This window comes from Hermetia illucens, chromosome 1 (assembly GCF_905115235.1).
Source record: "Hermetia illucens chromosome 1, iHerIll2.2.curated.20191125, whole genome shotgun sequence".
Lineage (NCBI taxonomy): Eukaryota > Metazoa > Arthropoda > Insecta > Diptera > Stratiomyidae > Hermetia > Hermetia illucens.
In genome coordinates this window covers 12,825,606-12,846,529 of record NC_051849.1, presented here as the reverse complement: position 1 = coordinate 12,846,529, position 20,924 = coordinate 12,825,606, and the positions used below count along the sequence as shown (strand labels likewise).

Sequence of the window (20,924 nt, the reverse complement as noted above, 5' to 3'; positions counted from 1 at the left end):
GCGAAGCATTTAAACTCTCCTAGCGGTAAGAAGCCACAGACTTCAAATCCTCCCGCGGCCGGCCGAGGTGCGGATTTTGGAGGCCTTACCACATTCATACCTCTCTATAGATAAATCTGTAGAAGGCATGCTTTCCGACTCAATTGAAAGTTTGCATTTAGTGCCTACGGCGAAGCTAGCCAGAAAGGAAAGTAAGGGAAACTGGCAGCCCAAATCTACCCATAAACGCAAGAGGAAGGCTCGGCAGAAGGGAACTTCGGCCATTAAAGAGGAGGACTACAGGCAGAATCTTGCCTGTCAGAACCTTCTCCTTCATCCTTACTGGGAAGAGCGGAAGAACGGGAAGTTGATGACGTGGACGCTACTGGTTCAACGCCAGTATGTGGAAATAGATCCAAGCGGCCCGGACATCGTGAACTTGGAAAGGCCCCAAGCCGGCCGAGAAAGAGTGCACTGCGAAGGAAGATGAAGCACCTTGGGAACGAGGACATGGACGTGACTGTACCGCTTGGTGCGGTAAAGTCCAGAGAAATCGGATGCAAGGAAGCGGAATCTCCGGCGGAAAGTGGGAATAAACTGGTAACCCCTGTGAGATCCACACTGCACGTACCAGACTTTTCTGTCAGCGGTAATGTACGCAAGAAGCGTAAGACCAACACATCTGCTGTGGCCAACGCTTCATTGTGCTCCGCGGGGATTAGGACCAGTGTGCAGGGAGGTGATCAAATCAGCGAGAGAGATGTCAATGAAACTGGTCCCTCTCACAGGAATACGGACACGGTGGCAGGAAGGCCGAGGACGTATGCCCCTTTGTTCTGACTACTGCCGTGGAAGTTTCCTTCAAGGATGGCAAAATGTCAGATGGACAATTTACCATCCTCCCGGAGTGCCTGAACCTGGAACGAAGTCACGATTTAACAATCAAGGTTTCCGCGATGGGGTTATCTATTTGGAGTGCACTGACAAGGCTGTCTTAAAGTGGCCCAACAGGCAATCCCGGCTTTGAGTTCCGGCGGTCGGCCCAAGTTCGCTATTGTGAAGACTGAGCTGCGCAGGACAGAACATGCCGGATTTTGGTAACCGGGCCCTCGAAGGAAGGCAGAGGACATCATTCGGATGCTGGGTGGACAGAACCCGGGCATGGACTTTGGACACTAGAGGGTAAAGTTCATGAATGCCAGAAAGGACAAATCTTCAAACGTGAAGGGTTTCAACTTGGTATTCGAACTGGAGCAAAAGAATCTGAAGGTGCTTAGGGGAAATCACCATATGGTGCTCCACGTTTTCCTAGATTGATTGAAATTCAATCACATCAGGAAACTGTAGAGTATCATCTCCATTTTGAGAACGAAGAACAATGATGGTCTTCGACTCACACAATATAGAGCAGATTGCAGCATCTTCATTGCGCTCTCCAACAATGGAGCTGCGCGCGGAGGATAGTGCATACAGCGGCGGAACTCTCGTATGGGGGTCCGCACTAGTGAAGGGACTACAGAATGAATCCTTCCTACTAGTAACTTCTCCTAAACCATTTCCGAAACTGGCGAAAGAAAGGGAAGCCAGAGACGTGAATGGAACTGACTTGATGCCGGCTCGAGTGATCGAATCTATGAAAACCGGACTCCGCAAACCAGTCAAGGTGCTAAGTGGAAAACAGACGAATGCTCTGCGACATGAGATAATATTTTGCATGGATGCGGATATGGGAACTGCTGAACCTCCAAGTGCGGCTTTTCTCAGAGAAATCGAACACGAAGGGATCGAGTCTCTGACGGTACGGTGTGGGGAAAACTCCGTCGCTCGCGGACTACGACATACGCTTCTAAGTGTTTTTCATAACACATTAGACTAATTTTATGTCGAAAAACATAAAGGTTGGTCAAATCAACCTGCAGCATAACAAAGTCTCCTCCTATCTTTTGGCAGCGAGGCTGACAAAGCTGCAGGACTGCCCTTGTTGTGGTGCAAGAGCCGTGGGTTTGATTTAATAGAATCTGTGGCATTGGATCAGTAAAATGGGCTAGGATCTTCTACGATGAAAGATCCATAAGACCGAGAGCTTCTGTCTTGATGTCAAGACGGTTTGAGGTAACCATGCTGAGACAGTTCTGTTCCCAGCGCTTTGTTACGGTAATCGTACAATATATTGCCTCCGCTCAACTGGTAGCGTATGCAGAATCAAATGGTCCCGAACTGTTAATAGATTGTGACGCGAAGCTCAACATATTTGTTGGGGCAGTAGCAAATGCAATCCGCCTCTTTTCTGGTAGAGACAGTGTGCCTCATCCGCTAGAAGAGCGCGATGACACCCACCCAATATTAGGCATTATCTTTGCTAGATATGAGTTAGCCTTTGTTGCCTAGGTCTATGTGCGCCCCAACGTTCAACTTAACATTGATTATTACCGCCAGGTATTTAATGGTCGATTTTGAAAGGACCTTGTGATTACCAACCTGCGGTCCTCCTTTGTCATATTGTCCGCCAAGTCCAGCTTAAACATTTGTAATCATGCTTTAATGGCATGAATCGTTTTATCTTCATTGAGTTCCACATCCTCGGGGTGCTGCCCCACTACTACTACTACTTGCCTCCGTTAGCACGCAAAGACTAAGCGCTCTGTTATACATTATGTTCCATAGGAGCATCCCTAATATGAAGTCTTGGGGAACACCTACTGTTACAATATACTCCTTCCGTCATTTGTTTCATACCAAAGTAATTTCTCTGAGAGGTAACTTTCGATTATCGGATTTAAGTAACCAGGGACACCCAATTCAGCCAGGGTGCCGTCAATCCAACCCCAGTTCGCTGAGTTAAAAGCAATCTTGAAATTCAGCGTCACCATCCTGCACCACTTACCAGCGGCGGTTGCCTCCTGCTCCGGCTCCACGATCGTTGCTATTGCGTCGACCGTAGAACGCGTTTTCCGAAACTACACTGCTGTTTTGATAGACCATCCGCTAGCTCGACGAACAGAAGTAGCCTGTTGTATATCACACTATTCAACATCTTCTCCATTATGTCTAAAAGACAGATAGGGCGATATGAAGAGGGTGCGGCAGGTGGTTTTTGAGGCTTTGGTGGCAGAACCAATCTCCGTCTCTTCCACAGGGTGGGAAACACTCCTTCTGCTATGCGCGACTCAAATGTGCTTATGAACCACTATGACCTGATTTTAGCTGTCAACTTCAGGACTTTGTTTGGAGCCAGCCCAATCCCGGAGTCTTATTATCCTGAATTCGTTCACAGATCTCTTCGTAGACATGCTGTTGAACTGTCGGTTGAGGTTGACGGTTTTTCTGTTGTAAGAAAAAAATTGCAATTATTCTGAAGCAGAGTCGTGGGCACGTCACTTGGGGTGATTTTAGCTCGCTAATCTTGTTCATTCGCTAGTTCTTCTTCAGGTTGTAGCAGTTCCGCTTACTTTCTTCAATAGCCTTCTTAAGGCTACTTCGAGAATTGCGGTATTTTTTCTCCGTCTGCCGATGCTTTAGCTTCATTCTTCTTCTTTAATAAAGCCCTTCTCGCTCGCAGACACGATGGTCTCAACAGCGAGGTTTCCTGGTTTTACCACCAGTTTGGTTTCTTATTGTGGTACAGCCGCCGTTGCAGCGTTGTAGACTTGCACGTCTCAGTTACTCGCACTTTTTCCTGCGTCGTTCCGTTCGGATCGCGATCTTCTTCTAAAGCCGCCACGAAACCGCTTTTCGTGAAGATGTGTTTCGTTCCGTGCATGATCTTGCGAATCGGCTAGGCTTCATCAAGTATTTCTGGCCATCCATGAACAAGGACGTGAACTCTAGGGCGAAAGAGCGCATCGTATGCTAGAAGTGTAAAATCACTAGACATGCTAGGTCGATAAACCTAGGCTATGAAAAATTAAAGCCACCACCGCCATCTCGTCACACGGAGCCAGGGGTCCACACCCTGGAGAACTTGAAGTTTGTACCCACGTTCTGGTGAGGACTGATGCTCTCCGGAAGCCGCTGCTGTCACTGTGCGAGGGCCCCTATAAGTACTCGATCATGCCAGCCAACCGCGGCCGAGTAACCACCCCGCGTGTTCTTTCGCCGAAACTAATAGTTTTCAGCTGGGGGTGGAGGGCTTTGGCGGAGCATCAATATGCCGAATCTGCTTTGCGTCTGTTCAACAGTGCGTCCGGCAACAAGGGCCGCAACGTCGGCTGCATAACTCACCAGGCACGACTTTTCGGGCATATCGAGTCTCAGCAGACTACCGTCGGAAATGTTCCAGAGGTCCGGCCCTAGGATGGATTCCTATGCTACTCCTGACGTGATTTCCACCCTCCTCTGGCCCTCTAGCGTCTCATAGAACAGGAAGAGGTATTTCAGATAATCTCTCAATATCCGCAAGAGATAGCTTGGCACGTGGAATGAGTTTTCTAGCATGCCTAGCATATCTGTCCATCTTATGGAATTGAAGACATTTCTGACATTAAGCGTTATGAGGAGCACTATCCGTCGAGATCGGTGGCTGGATGCCTCGGTTCGATGAACCGCATCCACGACTTCTATAACAGCATCCACCGTGGATCTGCCTGTTCTGAACCCGAACTGCCTTGGGGATAAATCCCCAGGGGCGCGGATCGCTTCGTGAGTCCATTCCTGATGAGCTTTTCGTGCCCTTTCCCCGCCATGTCTAGCATACATAGCGGTCGGTATGCATATGGAAGCTCCAGGCCTCCTGTTCCCTTGCTCATCAGTGCGATTCTGGCCACCTTCCAACGACAAGGAAAAATGCCCTCCTTCAAGCATGCGTTGAACGCCCCAAGCAGCAAGTCTGGCCATTGGCGGAACACTAGTTTGTAAACTTCCGCCGGGATACCATCAGGCTCTGGCGCCTTCTTGTTTTTCATAGTGAGGATCGCTTCTTAGAGCTCTCTCGTTGTGAAAAGGGGCATAATGCCCGTATAAAGCGGCCCATCGAGTCGGTACTTAGGGGGCACGGCTTCGACAGAGCCCTGATTTTCTGGGTGACGAGATTGTATCGAAGTCCCCACGGGTCCTCATTCACTTTGTTCATTAGGTTCTGTCAGCCGCCTACTTTGCTTTCATTTATAGAAAGCTTGCCATGGCTGGGGAAGCCTCACTTACTGTCGTTATCAGGTTCATCACTGAGTTTACGACAGTGTCAGCTGCAACACTACCACCCCCCAGAAGCGCCCTCCAGCATGACTTTGCCTGTTTCAAGAGCTGTTCACCCTCGCAATATTTCACAGGCAGGAGGGCGCTGGGTTGGTGCATGCCGGCAAGTAGCGTCAACCGCTTCGACCGTGATGTACTGGTGATCACTTGCTGGGAAGTCTTCCAAGACCCGCCACTTGTCCATCAATGGTGCCAGAGATTCCGATGCAAAAGTGGTATCAGGGATGCTTCTTTTGCAACCGGTGTTTAAAATTACGAGCCCGGTTCTCACCACCATTTCCAAAATCCGTTTCCCTCTGGAGTCTGGCACAGGTGTGCCCCATTCAAGGGCCCTAGCATTAAAATCACCACCTACCAGGATTCGCCCCTCTGTGCCCGAAACGGCGTCCTCTTTCGGTGTCAGATAAACGCGAAAAAAACGTTATTCAGACAAAGCCATTCTATCGGCCTTAGGCAAAAACACCAAGTCGAACGTCGTCCCGAACCCGGATGGCAGCGGTACCTGATAAGTCGAGATGTCACGAAGCCAGGTCGGTATTGCTCGCTTCGCAGAACGTACTTTTCCTAATCGTTTTCGGGCCAAGCTTGACGAGGACTCCGCAACGCTTCGTGTTCCTTATGGAAGACACCTCTCCTTCGTTGTCGTCGGGTTTCATTCTGTAGCGGGTTTTACTAAGGACTTCCGCAGATGTTTTGCCTTTCGTCGGCTTCACGAGCAGAGCCGACGGTCTAGTCCTTCTTCATTTCCTCGTCTTGGTTTTTGGTTAGTAGCCTCCATGTCTATGGAGTCTTCTGGGCCTACTTTTTTTGGGCTCCGGAAACTACTTTGGTAAAGTCTCTTTCAGGCATGTAGTCCTCTTTCCGCTTTTTCCCAGTTCACTTTGCGGTGGGCTATCTGCGGTCCGTTTGACACTAGCAGTGTTCTCAGCGGGAGGTGCGGCTGTTTCCGCTTTTTACAATCGTTTTCCGCTGCTCTCCACGTTCATCAGTAGAAGGAGATGGGGTCCAGTAGTTTCTCCAGTTCCATCAGCCCGGTTTTGATGCTTTGTTGACGTTCTTCTGGAGAACCGTTGCCGACCGCATACGCTTCACCACTGCCGCACATTGCCTGATCAGCCTTTCCTCTTCGGCTCTAGCTACGGTCAACCGAGTTTCTACCCGGTTCGTGACCGAATCCACCTGCTCAGGACTAGCGATTCTAACTGGGGTTTTTTTCGGAACAAGGTCACTACAGGGTATTGAAGGTTCCGTCAGTGCGCTGTCAGTGGCACTACCTTGTAAGGCATATCGGTGTTGCCATGTTGGAGAGTCGATGAAAATCGGTCTGGGTGGGACTGTTTTTTTTTCATGCTTCTTTGGCAGGCCATGTGATCGGGGGGTTGTTGGATTTCTTGGCATGAATTTCTTCTTCTATTTTCAATAGTTTTAAGATTTGAGATACATTTTGAAGCAGCGGGATCAAGCTGAATGTTTAAGTTTTATGTTAAACTGTTCACAAAACTAATTCCTGAAGTTAAGGTATAATATATGTAATAAATAAGGATTGACACAACAAATTGGCTCGCAATCATAAAATGACGTAGGGACATTTCTAGAAGAAAGCAAAGGTATGAAGTTTGCCTTTTGCTACACCCAATATTCCCACGATCCTTGGCTCTGGATATATCAATTTAAAATCAAATGATTTTCCTCCAATATCCTTTTAGCTTAATTTCATACACGTGCCACGTTCGAATGGAAATCGAATTCATCATTTTCACTTGAGAGCATCCAACACATAAATCCTCAACTGGGTCATCTTCACACATGCATGTGGAAGGATGTGTATATGTTGATTCAGGCTCATTGAGCAAGGGATCGATTCCTTTTGAACTTACCTTCAATCCTACAATTAACCGAATTATTACTCTTCTTCGAAGAATTCCTTGACATTTGTGAATGACTATGACTATGAGAATGTGATGGACTGGAATCGGCAGAACGACGTGATGTCTGCAACACGCTCGGACCACCCAAAGGACTAGGAGTGACGGTAACCATTGGGTGGATGGTTCCTGTAAAGATGCAGATATTTATCATAATTAAAAGGGGTTAGGGTAGATTTTTTAGTTATTTTTCATTATTTATATGGAAAAGTAATTATGGTCCTGGTTAGTGATATGAACTAGTTAATGTTGGGGGGTATGTAAGAGTGTCCTTGTTCTCTGTTATGGGGAGTAAAAAAAAGTGTTTAGTAAGTGTTAGGTTGACCACAGTTCATGTCTGCTTGGGGAACTAATAAACAAAGTCTTGAAGAACTGAAGTTGATATTGAAATAGTTCAAAAAGTTGTTAAGGGATGTATCTAGGATGGCATTTGTGTGAGTGTGTGTTATTGAATTCCAGGGAAGATAACATAAATTAAATGACATTGTAGAGCTTAGTACACTCAAGACAACCATATATGTATTTCGCACCTGTTTTCGATTTCATTTCACTGGACGAATCGTGTCCTAGACCATGACCAAACGATTGTATCTTGTCCGTAATGCCATGAATTTTCTCCACAAAACTTTGTCTTGGTTCTGACGGGACATTCTGGGGCACATCCACTAGATTATTAATGTTTGGCATCGATCCTGAAATATATATATATCAAAATTTATATTGCAGACGCCCAGCAAAGAGGGTGGGGGGTTGTTGTACGTACATTATTTGAAAAAGTGAATGGAAGGAATGTGCAGGGAGAGGTACATCGAAATATATGAGAAGCGGGAGCCAGTCCAGTCAATGCCACCGCAAATGCGAATCCAAGAAAATAGGAAATTTTATTGCAAGGTGTGGGCGTCGAACGATATGGAATGAACAAACAATAGACACATTTTAGTTCCAATTCAGAGAAATCGTCATCAATCGATTCCTTACTTCACCCCATTGAAAGTTTCAATAAGGAAAGTGGAATTCAGCAAAGTAATTTGATGAATACTCGAGAACGAGTTGGTTCAGCATTATTCAGGGAGTGGGCCGAACTAGAGCACATTCCTTAGAAGATGTGGGCGAAATTTAAGTGAAGATTGCATACGAACCTTTGGTATGTGATGTAACCGCGGCACATGCTGCTGTACTACTGATTGCCGCCATTTGATTGAGTGCCTTCCCATGGAGCTGTGATTGAGTGACACTCGGTTTAAGGAACGATACGAAGAGATGCTTGGTGATTTCCTCCGGCGCTTCACAGTCGAGAAATGCATCCAAAAATCGACGGAATCCATCATAATCGATCTCCTGGAAAGACAACAAGAACATTGGAAAGTTGAGAAAATGTTGATTATGTTTGCATAGATTGAAAATGGTTCGCGGAAAATCATGTTTGCGCTGGAGGCAAGGAAATGAATAAAGTTCTTGAATACATCTTCCACTACCACATTTCAGACAGTCAGACCAAACCCCCCCCACCCCCTCTTTTCACCCCCTTTCGGCAGGCCTGCAGACACCCATTCCTAGTCTGAATCTGATGAACTTCCTGGTCTAACATTCTAGTCCCGATGGTTACCCCTACAACCATCTGATTATTCGATTCAATCTATTCCTTTTGATAGTCAACAACTAACAGATTTAATGAGTTCGGTTTCAACTGGTGTTTTACGTATATTTCATTTCCCACTTTTCTCCAAGTTACTCCTACAACCTGAAGCCAACAGAGAAGTATTTTTTCATTAAACTTAGTCCTTAGTAAGGAAGCTTATGGGCTTCGTAAAAGATTGAGTTTGAGAAGAATTTCGTATTTGGAATGTCTCCTCTCGGGATTTTCGCCGATCCGGCCAGCTCAAAGAAGTTTCAATAAAATAAAACACGAAAAGTTATTTGCTCATAAACACAAGATACGTTTGAGGTTCAGGAACGAGGTGAAAATAACTTTTTGAAGTAATAGGGGAATCCCTGGCTGAAAAATAAACTAAATGTTGCGTTTTAATGAAATTCAGTCACACACAGTTGTCTTCTAAATGGTAGGACAAAAGCTTATCTTGGAATAAAGATTTTTTTTTAGTTACCTGCGGAACAGGTAGCGTAGTGTCCATTATCTCATTAATATCGTTTAAATGGTCAACCGAGACTATGCATCATCGTTGTCGGTTTAAAGAAATGTGCTTGAGTTTCCTCCAAGACTTTCCGAGAAGGACACACTCATTCTCCACTGTTCTGTCTATGATTCCGCGGCATGCAGGTCATTTCATTTCGTCTTTGCTTGAGCTGATGAGAGATACATTTGTTTGTAGGCAACATTTTTCTTTTTCTTCTACTTAGGATCGACTAGTGGGGTATAGCGCGTCCACCATACCTACACGCTATAGTCCGCGTTTACCGAAAATGCGCTTCAGCTCTTCTCACGATTTTCCGAGATTCCTGCACTTCTTCTCTACTGTCCTGCGCCAAATGCCCTTGGGATCACCCACCCGTCGATCATCTTGGGAGAGTGGATTCCACTGTCTGGCGCCCCTCCTTAATGTGTGACCTGTTCACTGCCACTTTCACCTTGCGGTCACAGTGCGTGCGAGTGCTAGGCCTGTGTCCTTATCATGTTTTTCGTTTAAGATAGTACCAGGCCGTCGTGCTCCGATGATACAACACAGAAAGAACACTAGTGCAAGGCAGTCTCAACTTGATTTTCGTCTTGTCGTAACCGCATTTTCAGGTTTTAGCCCGGACAACAAAAGCGGGTTGCGCTGTTAAAGTGTCGGGAAATATTCAGTTCGCTGCCACCGTCGACAAGAACTACGTTTGCTAGATGTACAAATTGAACGACATATTCGGTGCTCTGCCCATTAACCAATTTTACTTGCCCCCTTTTCCAAAACAGGAGCCATTTGGCCAAGGTCCGTGATCCTATGAGAGAGCAAGCAAGTGTTGTCAGCGTAGTCAAATTGTGTGAGGAAAGATGTCATCATCATCATCATCAACGGCACAAAAACCGGTAACCGGTCTAGGCCTGCCTTAGTAAGAAACTCCAGACAATCCGGTTTTGCGCTGATGTCCATCAATTCGATATCCCTGAAAGCTTACTGGAGTTCTGACCTATACCATCGCTCCATCTTCTTTTTCTTCCATGGATATTGCCCTTATAGACTTTATGGGCTGGATCATCATCATCATAGAGATTAAGTGATCCGATCACCGCAACCTGTTGAGCTGGATTTTATCCACAACCAGACAAACGTGGTATCGTGGACGGTCATGGTATCGCTCGTTGATTTCGTTGTTATGTAGGCTACGGAATCGTCCATCCTGATGTAGGGGGACAAAAATTCTTCGGAGGATTCTTCATTTCTCTGATCATTGTCTTGTACAGTAAAGGCTTTAACGTTTCGAGCGAAACAGTTTTTGTAAACTGAAATATCATACAATGGCATGGACCAATGATGCTGTCAGCTGTGTCTCTTCCAAAGACAAGAAGGCTGCAAACCAAAAGCCAGGAGCAGAAAGGACGAGGAATCGAAGAAGGACTAGACGTCGAACTGGGCCCGAACACGACCAGCAAGAGTGCACTATTCGAAGCGGTCAATGGATTATTGCGGGAGAAGGCTCTTGTTTCTAGCCTATGGGCTCTCTAGAAATCCGGGATTTTGACTGCCTCACCGAAAAGGTCGAAGTGGAGTAGGCCATAAAGCGTAAATGTCCAGAGGTAACCAATTCCCGGATAGGTATCACCTCTGTAAATGCTCGAGACTAAAAACTCGCTGTGGTGAAAGTCCCCGAGCAATATGCAAGGAAACTCCTTAGCAGCGGGAAACTCAAAATTGGATGGTCAATATGCAGAGTACGAATGCGGATAGTCCCCACAAAGTTCTACAGGTGCCTGGACTATGGACACACTTCAGCAACTTGCAAGGGACCGAACAGGAAGACAACACGCCGGAGCTGCGATCAGGTAGATCACCAAGCGAAGACCTGTAGAGATCGTGGCACATCATGTGAGAGAGTCGCACGCACTGCGGGCTCGGGACGGTGTCCAATCTTTACGGCGGAACTGGAGAGGGCCAGAGCGCGAATGGCATGATTCCCATTTTACAAATTAACATGCCGCTTACCAGTTGCTAGCGCCGTCCGCTGCAGAGGTAAATGCTGATCTAGTTCTAATCAGCGAGCTATACCGAAACACGGACCCGGCATCTCGACTTATCGGGCACCGCTGCCGCTGGGTTCGGGACGACGTTCGACCTAGTGTTCTTGTCCAGGGCCGAGGGAATGGCTTTGCCTGGATTCTGTGTTTTGGGGTAACGTTTTTTTAGCGTTTATCTGACGCCGAATAAGATGATGTGGGACTTTCGGCGCGGCCAACGTTTCAGCGCCTAGACTGTGAAGGAAGCATCCCTGGCATCACTTTTACGTCAGAATTTCTGGCATCATCGGTGGACTTGTGACAAGTCCTGGAAGACTTCTCGGCAAGTGATCGGGAAGTTTGTCGAAGCTCTTGGAGCAAGTAGAGTCGCGTTGGACGGTGCTCCGGGGATGGTAGCGTAACAGCTGACACCGTCGTAAATTCAGTGATGAACCTGCTAACGACAGCGTGCGAGGCTTCCATGCCCCGGAGGTGGCCCAGCCGTAACAAGCCTTCTATGTACTGGTGGGCGGCAGAAATTGCCGACCTACGGTGGAAGTGTCATAAGCTGTGTCGTTTGGCACACCCTTTACACACAAACGAGGAAGCATGCGCCATAAAGGCACAGTATAGATCAGCAAAAAGGAGACTCCGCAGCGCGATAAATAAAAGTGAACTCGCGGCTGGCAGAACTTTGTCAGTGAGGTGAATGACGATCCGTGGGGACATAGCTATAAGTTTGCCACCCGAAAAAATGAGAGAGCTCGAAGAAGCGGTTCTCACTATGAAAAACAAGAAGGCGCCTGGTCCTGATGGCATCCCGGCGGAAGTTTAGAAACTGGTGCTCCGTCAACGGCCAGACTTGCTGCTATAGAGGTCGTGGATGCGATTCATCGAGCCGAGGCTCACTGCCCCCGATCTCGACGATCCTCATAACGCGTGATATGTCAGAAATGCCCTCACTTTCGTAAGACGAGCAGATATGCAAAGCACATAAGAAAACCCGTTCCACGCGCCAGACTATCTCTCGCGGCCATTGAGGAATTATCTGGAAGACCGCTCCCTGCTCTATGAGATGCCAGAGGGTCAGAGGAGGATGGAAATCACGTCGGGAGTAGTGCAAGGATCCATCCTAGTGCCGCACCCTACGATAGTCTGCTGAGACTCGATATGCCCGAAGAGTCGCGTCTGGTCGGTTATGCAGACGACGTTGCGGCATTTGTTGCCGGACGCATTATTGAACAGGCGCATGTTGGCATGTTGATATATTGATGTAACGGGAAAGCAGATGGAGGGTTTCAGGGTTTGCACTGGAAAAGACCGAAGTAGTCATCTTGACCAGAAGGAGAATCCTGACCCTGCATTCCATATCGATCGGCGAGTTGACTATAGAGTCAAAACCAGCAGTTAAATACCTCGGTTTAATGCTCGACTCGAAGATTAGCTTCTTCGATCAAATCATGGCAGCAGTGGACAGGGTTGCAGCTGGAGTCTCGGCCTTGAGTCAGCTAACGGCGAATGTTGGGGGCCTTATGTCGTTTCTGCTCTATGGCGCGGAGGCATGGGCTGATACCTTTGACAAGGAGATGCATCGTAAGCACTTTGCTTAAGTACAGAGACGGGGAGCTTTGCAAGTGATATCTGCTTATCGTACTGTCTCCGAACCGGCCGTGATGGTGAGCGCAGGAGCGTCCCCATTGCCCTCCTTGCCAAGGAGAGTAGAGCTATATACAGCCGTAAGGGTGGAAACTTAATAGAGGTCCCGAGGTTGCCCGTGAAGAACGTCAACGCACCCTTATCGAGTGGCACCTCTCTTGGCAGAATGAGCCACGGGGCAGTAATGTGTCAAATAGTTCCAGGCTAGTTCTCTGATGACAGGGAGGTGTTTAGTTGGTAGTCCGAGAGCGTACTTTTGCGGGAGTCCAACAATCTGTGTGTAAATGCATTCAAATACACTACTCCAAAAAAAAAAAGATATATTGTGGGCGTATGGGGCTATCCGGCCTAGCAAGATAGCAGAAAATATCTTATAGATGGTACTCAGCAACGCGGTACCTTTGTTATTGCTGCACTGCGTGATATGCCCTTTCTATGTATGGAACAGATAATGCCTTGTTGCCAGCCGTCGAGCATTGATTCGCTGTCCCACACTTCGACCATCAATTGATGAACCGTCTTCAGTTGGCGGGACCTCCAACTCGTTGATATTCTGGTTGTGGAGCAGTTCATCAAAATACTCAACCCATCGCAGATTTCCCTCTTTGTTTCGCAGGCTTCATCCTGCTGACTTGTTGGTAAAACTTCCCTGCATGGTGTGGTTATTCCCTGTACTTTTCTAATTCACAGATTGGTTGGTTGGTTCTCCCAGGCTTCCTTTTTCTGTCTGTGGAGTCGCTTCGTCGCTTGACGGAGTTCGTTATAAGCCCCTGCGCGTGTCTGCGTTCTTTGAGAATACAAGATTACTCGGTATGCAAGATTCTTCCGTTCCGTTGCTAGCTTACATTCATCGTCAAAACTCGCTCCGCTTTTCTTCCGGCTGGGATCAAGCATGTTTATGGGCGTATCAATGATAACGTTCTTCAGGTGGTTGTGAAAATCATTTGTCAATGCTTCATCTGTTAGCTGCGCTTATTGCGGCATCCATTCCCCCCTTATAGATTTTACGGAGGACTGTGTTGTGGATGAGTTTAGTACTCACTCTTACCTGATTGTCAGAGGGAATTGTAGGTGTAGTTATAATTTGAGCCCGGAGCACTATGCCAACGAGATAGTGATCCGTGTCTAGATTGGGGGGAAGGTCGTTGATAAAAAATAAAAATAATAAAGGACCCAGAAAAGATCCTTGCGGGACACCAGGGGGTGGTGGGAGAAGGAGCGGTATGTGCAGCTGTCAAAAGAGGCGCGGCAGGATCGGTTGGAAAGGTAAAAGGCAAGCCCTGAAGCAAGTGGTATGGAAACCCCTACATACGAGAATTTGAATAGAAGAATGTCGAAAGCTTTCGCAAAGTCAGCGTAAATATGTAGTTCGGCCTTCCTGCCGTGATGCTCTTTCACTATGGGATGGCCAAAGTGACCGGACAACTAATCGCTGATATATCTTTGATTTTGGAATAGGAGGAGAGGAGGGAAATGGGACGGTGATTCCCGGCAAGTGTACGGTCGCTACTTTTGTGAATGAGGATGATGAGAGCCTGTTTCCACAAGCCGGGAAAATGATTCTTTACAGGCTTTTGTTGCAAATAAGGGATAGGTGAAGGGAGATGGACTGACTAGTTTTAAGTAAGAAGACGTTTGGATCGTAAACAGGACCGACATTGGCATCAAGTTTGCTATTGAGGTACTCGACAAGGAGAAGGTGTAAGAAGGGGAATGGTACGCGATACGGGGCAGGCTACATCCACCAGCGGGAGGGAAGAAGAGGGAACATAGACATGTCACAAGATAGTTCGGGGGGAGTTAGCTGAGGAGCCAGAGAATTTATTAGACGGAGGAGACAGTTTCGCAGAATAGCGAGAGTTGCGAACGCCGGACAGAAAATTTTGAGGTTTCCGCGCTTTAGTGAGTTTTCAACACTGGTCAGATATTCTTTTTCAGGCTTACGTTTCAAGGATTTGACCGAGGAACGCAGTCAGCGTAGGTTCTAGAAGGCAGGAACTCTTCCTCGCAGTGTGTTTATGACGAAGTTTTTTGTGAACTTCAGTGGTAAATCAGACAGGGTAAGAGCGTTAGCACTTAGGAGAGGAGAGGACGTAACAGGGAAGAAGATCAGATAAAATGGTATAGAAGGTGTTGAGTGCTTGGTCACACGTTAATGGTGAGAGGAGGGGAACCCAGTTGATTTCCGCCAGGGTTGAGTTCAGCCCTTCGAATATGAATTTGCTCGCGACTGGAGAGTGGAGTTGGGATATCTTTGCATCGAATTCGAGAGCAGCATGATGGGCGTCAGGGGAGACGTAAGAGGGGGCATGAGGAGATTAGAAAAAGTAACGCACAGGAAGGTTAGAGAGGACAAGATCAAGAGTGCTATCTAAGTGGTTTCAAGAAAGGCTAAAGTGGAGGGCAGCACAGGTATAAATGAAAGTGGATAAAGGAAGGGAAAGGTGGGTGGAGTTATTGGTGAGGGAGGGAACAGGAGGACAGGAGTAATAGGCCAGGAGACGATTAAAGTCACCATAAAGGATGAAAGGAAGTGAGAGGAACAAAACGATTAGGACTTCTGATAATCAGTCAGAAAGGGGGAGAAGAGAAGGATAGACAATACATGATAAAGGGACATAGGTTTGGCGGAATGACTCGTATGGTGAGAGAATCGTAGGTGGAGGAGGAGGAAGAGCATTGCTCATTATACCCAAGAAAGAAAGTTAATTTTCGTAATGGTTCATTTTGTAGCTGTACTTGATGCTCTGGGGTTAGGTAGCCATCAAGTTTACTCGATATGCAACTTCGCTAAAGTCACGTTTTAATATTAAATTTCTTGGCTGTTCCTTTAAAGGTATAGTTTCATCTCTCATCTAAGTAAATGTCCGCTTTATGGACATTCTACCCATTGCTCAGATGTGATCTTTGCTGAAAGATACTTTTATTTCGCAAGTTTTATACAGACTATCTCTGTTTACCAAGTTCCTTTTTCGTCCCCAAATAAAAGATATGTGGCAAATAAATGGGTTTATGGTCCTTGTTGCGTGTCACCACGAAAATCTTCTCCATTAAGCTCTAATCGGCACATATTGTGCGTGTTTGTCATATTGACAGAGTAAATCGTTATCTACCGTTGCCATTGAGTATATCAATCGAATTTCAAACTTTCAATTGGCGCTCTGTAAAGCGGTTTGCGATTTATAGAACACTAAACTATCTACTAGAATAGGGATGCCATTTAAACCCAGGAAGCAGCAGACGGTGAGTTAAAAGCTATTAATCAATGCTAGGACGTGATTCGAATCCCGAGTCCTGAACAAAACCATGGAATTGATTGGTCCCTTAACTGGCGAATTGTAAAACATTTTAAGGATAAATTGTTTTCGGCTTGATACATTCATATTCCTTAGTGCCTTGAACTTGCCTCGAGTCCAGTTGTTGCGAGAAGCACCGAAAGGCCATTTGGAGTTTTTTATGGTTTTTCACGTTTTTCAATTTCCTATCATTTCACGTCCAACTTTTCCACACTTTTTCCAATACCCTGAAATTATGGTTGAGTGTGTACTTCCACTTTCACCCCCGCAAGTTGTATAATTTTTTTCTAAAGTAACACTTGGGAGAAAAAAAAATAGTTTTGTCTGAGGGCGGCTCTAATTTGAAGAAAAGTCCCTAAGAAGAAAGGAGGACAGGACTAGGGATCTTGTTGACGGAAAGTTATCAATTCGTGGGAGTAGTCGTTAAAAGTTGAAATATTGGACAAAGGGCATAAAAGAAGTGAATGGGAAAGGACACTTGAGAACGGTTTTTATAGCCATCTCGGTATCCGGCCCCTAAATATCGATAAATTTAACTTTGATGTGCCAGTGCGGGGCTATGATGTCAGCAAGTTGGAAATTAACGACATAAACGTGACTTCTCTCTTGAAAATTCAATGAGAAAGTCACTCTAACCGATTTGGGTATTCATAAAATTAATGTTTAAAAAGAAATTAGGGTCAATAGCCCAACAGGGGTAGAAAATTGAGCATTCCCAAAGAGGTTTGAATTAGCTGGTTACTTTTAAAAGTTTTATGGGCAAGGACGTTTTAAGTGCTGAAGCGGGAGAAGTGATGAAAATAGCTAAATCAAATTAAGTATCTACATTCCTAGTATTGAAATTGGAAACTACGTCAGTGGAGGTACGTAACTTGTTAAGGGAAGGTGACACCCACAATTCTTTAGCGAGAGTAGAGATAGAGTCTTTGTCTCTCTTCTGTATATCCTCGTCACCCTCCCCTCCTTCGGGGGTGAGGTCGGTAAGTCAAATGTTAGTATGTTGATACCAAAATACCTCTCATTGAAAATGCTATATATTCTTAACGGGGGTGACTGTCGGGCTGAAGAGAGAGGACTTTCCGATTTTTCCTTTCCTTTTTAAGGGTTATCATTACCTCAGATAAGCTTTTTTGGAAGTAGGGGCAGGAAAATGTGGTGGACTCCCGTAAGGGCACGCTGTCAGATTATCAACTAAACACCTCCTTGTCATCAGAGAACTAGCCTGGAAACTTTTGACAAATTACTTCGGGCTAGCCCTCCTGGTCTCCCAGCTAAGGGAGTCTTCAAGTCAGGGAATTCCTTTCACCAAATGGACTGGACGACGAGGAAGAGAGTTCAGGGGGAAGAGGCTAGTTTAGGGAACCACTAGCCTCCCGATCCCTCTACCGATCGAACTGAATCTTCGCCACACGTTGAAAATAATGCGCAACACAACTCCATCTGCCTCTGCCCCTCAGTATCTCTTTGACAATGTTGTCTGGAGAGATCCCCTCTATGTCCACACAAAGTTGCTGACGGAAGCCATCTTACCTTTCACAAGAGAAAAAGGTGTGTTCGGATTCATCCGCCCCTCGATTGCAAAACATACAATCAAGGGATGGTACATTCCCAATCTTGTGCAGGTAAGATTGAAAACCTTTTATGCCGCCGTAGAAGTTGGGTCGGTAGGTAGGTAGGTATCAGTGGCCGCTCCGAGGAGCCCAATTAGCGTTTTGGTGCGCCGTTTTGATGCCACCAGCTCCTAAAACCGTGACTGTTGTTATGGGAGCAGGGAGGTAGAGTCCAGCCGGCTCAGATCTTCAGAGCCAGTCCGTAGCATTCACGAAGGAAAGCAGCTCTCCCACCCTGCAGCTAGAAATCTCTCTGAGGTCCCCAAAGAATGGTCTACTCAGAGTCCGAAGCCTGACTCTAGCTAGAGCTGAGCAGTCGCAGAGAAAGTGCATGAGGGTTTCCCTTCCTTCTCCGCAGCTTCGGCAATGCGAGTTGTAGGGTAAGCCGAGCCTAGCGGCATGGTCCCCTATGGGCCACTGCCCCGTGCAGACCGCCGTAATCTTGAATGCAGTTGCACGCGTCTGGCACAGGAACTCTCGTGATCGGGCTATGTTATAAGCGGGCCAAATTTTTCTTGATTTGGCACAGCTTGTAAGCCTTCGCCATCTCAGGCCCGCGGCTACTAGGTAGTGCGAGTAGGCTCGGCCCCCGACAGCCGCCAGCGGAACACCGACTGTATTCGCCGAGGAACTGCTAAGAGCAGAGCCTTGCCTGGCCAATCCGTCAGCCCAGTCATTCCCCTCTATATTCGTATGCCCGGGAACCCAGGGGAGAGTGACCTCGAGCGTGCCGCCCAGATGGTTGAGCGCATCTCTGCACTGCCCCACCAGCCGGGAAGATGTCGTCGTTGAATACAAGGCCTTGATTGCCACTTCGCTGTCGGTCGGAATGGCTATGTTACGCTTGGGGCTCGAATCACGCTCCAGCCATCGACAGACTTCCAATATCGCCAGTACTTCCGCCTGGAATACACTGGCAAAATCTGGGAGACCATACGACTTGGATACATCGTGTGTATTCGAGAAAACTCCCGCGTCGACTCCATAGGCCATCTTTGATCCGTCCGTAAAGAATACCTTGTGATAATCTTGCAACACGCCGCTGGTCTTCCACTTTGCCCTGGTTGGAAGGTCCACAGCAAAGTTTCTCGTGAAGTTCAGCTTGCGTGTGACATAGTCCGTGGGGGATGCCCAGATTTTTCGAGGTATTTCATCTAGGATGTTGCTGTGGCCGTAGGACTCTGCTGTCCAGCATCCGGACTCACATAGTCTGACGGCACTGCACGCTGCAACATATTTTATGTGGAGGTCTAGGGGGAGGAGTGAATTGAGAGCATCTGGCGGGCAGGACTGCAGAGCCCCCGTAGCACCTGCACACGCGGTTCTTTGAATCCTATAGCTTCGTTCTATTGTATTTCTTCTTCAAAGCCTGCCACCATACAATAGAGCCGTACGTCAGGATCGGACGCACTACAGCGGTGTAGATCCAGAGAACCATCCTCGGCCGGAGACCCCATTTCGTTGCAAAGGTTCTCTTGCATGCATAGAAGGCCTTCTTAACTCTCAGTTCTATGTTCAACCTTCAATTTAGCTTAGGATCCAGGATTACACCCAGATACTTTACATTAGAGGAAAGAACCAATATTTGTTTATTCAGCTGTAGTAGATGGAATTCAGGTATCCTTGTCTTGGTGGTGAATAGCATCAGTTGCGTTTTGGTTGGGTTTATGCTGAGTCCGCATCTTACGGCCGACAGGCACACCTTTCGCGACGCTCCTTACATGATGTCGCGCATAATGGACAGAAACATCCCTGATACTAATATCACCAAGTCGTCGGCATACGTCACCACCTTCACCCCGCTGCTGTCCAATGTACGTAAAATTTTGTCCATTACTATTAACCAGAGCACCCTTGAGATGGTGTCACCCTGGTGCATGCCTCTGTACACAGCTCTGGTCAAGTGGTTGCCTCCCAGATCCGACTGGATTATCCTGGTACTCAGCATGGATATAATCCAATGCGTGAGATACCCCTCCAATCCAATACCGGTCAAGGCTTCCTTGATGGCATTGGTACTGACTTTGTTAAAAGCTCCCTCTATATCCAAGAAGGCAGCAAGGATATAGAAGTTGGGTAAGGAAGTAATCAGTCTTACCAGGCTTTCGGTTCAGTCGCGGAGTTAAATTGTCGTCGTTCTGCCCCTAGGATCATTTTGCCAAAAGATAGAGTTCTTCAAGGGCAACCACTTCTCTTAAATCTTTGCTTTTGCGGCTTTGGATGGCTTTACGTTACCTAGCAGGTAGGGCAATGAGAGTCGTTTCGTCATCACTTCTGGTATGTCGACTACTAGCAGGCTATCATAAGAAGCGTTCCAGCGCCCGGCACTAGGATGGATCCCTGTTCTACTACCGACGTGTTCTGTTTCCTCCACTGGCGTCTAGCGGCTCAAAAAGCAGGGAGCGGTTTCTCAGATAATCCCTCAATATCCGGAAGACATAGGTTGACACATGGAATGAGTTTTCTAATGTGTCTATCTTACCGAATTGAATTCCTGACAAACGAAAGTTATGAGGGGCTCCATTCGGCTAGATCCGCGGCTGTGTGCTTCGGCTCGATGATCCGTATCCATATCCTCCATAACAGCATCCGCAGTGGATCGCTCTGCTATGAACCTGAACTGTCTTGGGGATAAGTCCCCGGCTTCATGGATCCTTTTAGCGAGTGTACTCCTGATAAGCTTTTCGAGCCCATTCCCGGTCGTGTCAAGCTTAGGATATCCTTTCTTGCTGATTAGTGCGAGCATAGCTACCTTCCAGCAACAAGGAAAAATGTCTTCCTTCAGGCAAGCGTTAAGCGTCTTAAGCAGCAAGTCTGGCCGTTGGCGAAACACCAGTTTGAAAATTTCGAGGGAATACCATCATGACCTGGGGCCTTCTTGTTTTTTTATGGTGAGAGCTGCCTCTTCCACCGCGAGCCTTCCGCGCTGTTGACATCAACCCGTGCGGAGTATCTAGGGAATGATGCCCGTACAATGTAATCCACCAGGTCGATGTTTAGTATGCAGCGTTTCCCCGAAGCCTCAATTTTCCGGCTGGCAAGTTTATAGAAATATCCCCACAGGTTCTCGTTTACCCTGCTGACCAGCCGTGATTTACTTTTATTAACCGCGCTGCGA

The 20,924-nt window shown here is 47.0% G+C and overlaps 1 protein-coding gene across 4 annotated transcripts in view; it reads right to left on the bottom strand.

Moving 5' to 3' along the window:
• LOC119661393 (diacylglycerol kinase 1) overlaps positions 1 to 20,924 on the bottom strand; it is a 331,394-nt gene that overhangs the window by 118,296 nt on the left and 192,174 nt on the right. For all 4 annotated transcript variants that reach the window (XM_038070718.1, XM_038070721.1, XM_038070719.1 and 1 more), the window contains exons 5-7: positions 8,234 to 8,432; positions 7,625 to 7,786; positions 7,047 to 7,223 (exon numbers count right to left, since the gene is read on the bottom strand). In XM_038070718.1, coding sequence (XP_037926646.1) covers positions 7,047 to 7,223; positions 7,625 to 7,786; positions 8,234 to 8,432 — 538 coding nt within the window. The remainder of the gene's footprint in view (positions 1 to 7,046; positions 7,224 to 7,624; positions 7,787 to 8,233; positions 8,433 to 20,924) is intronic.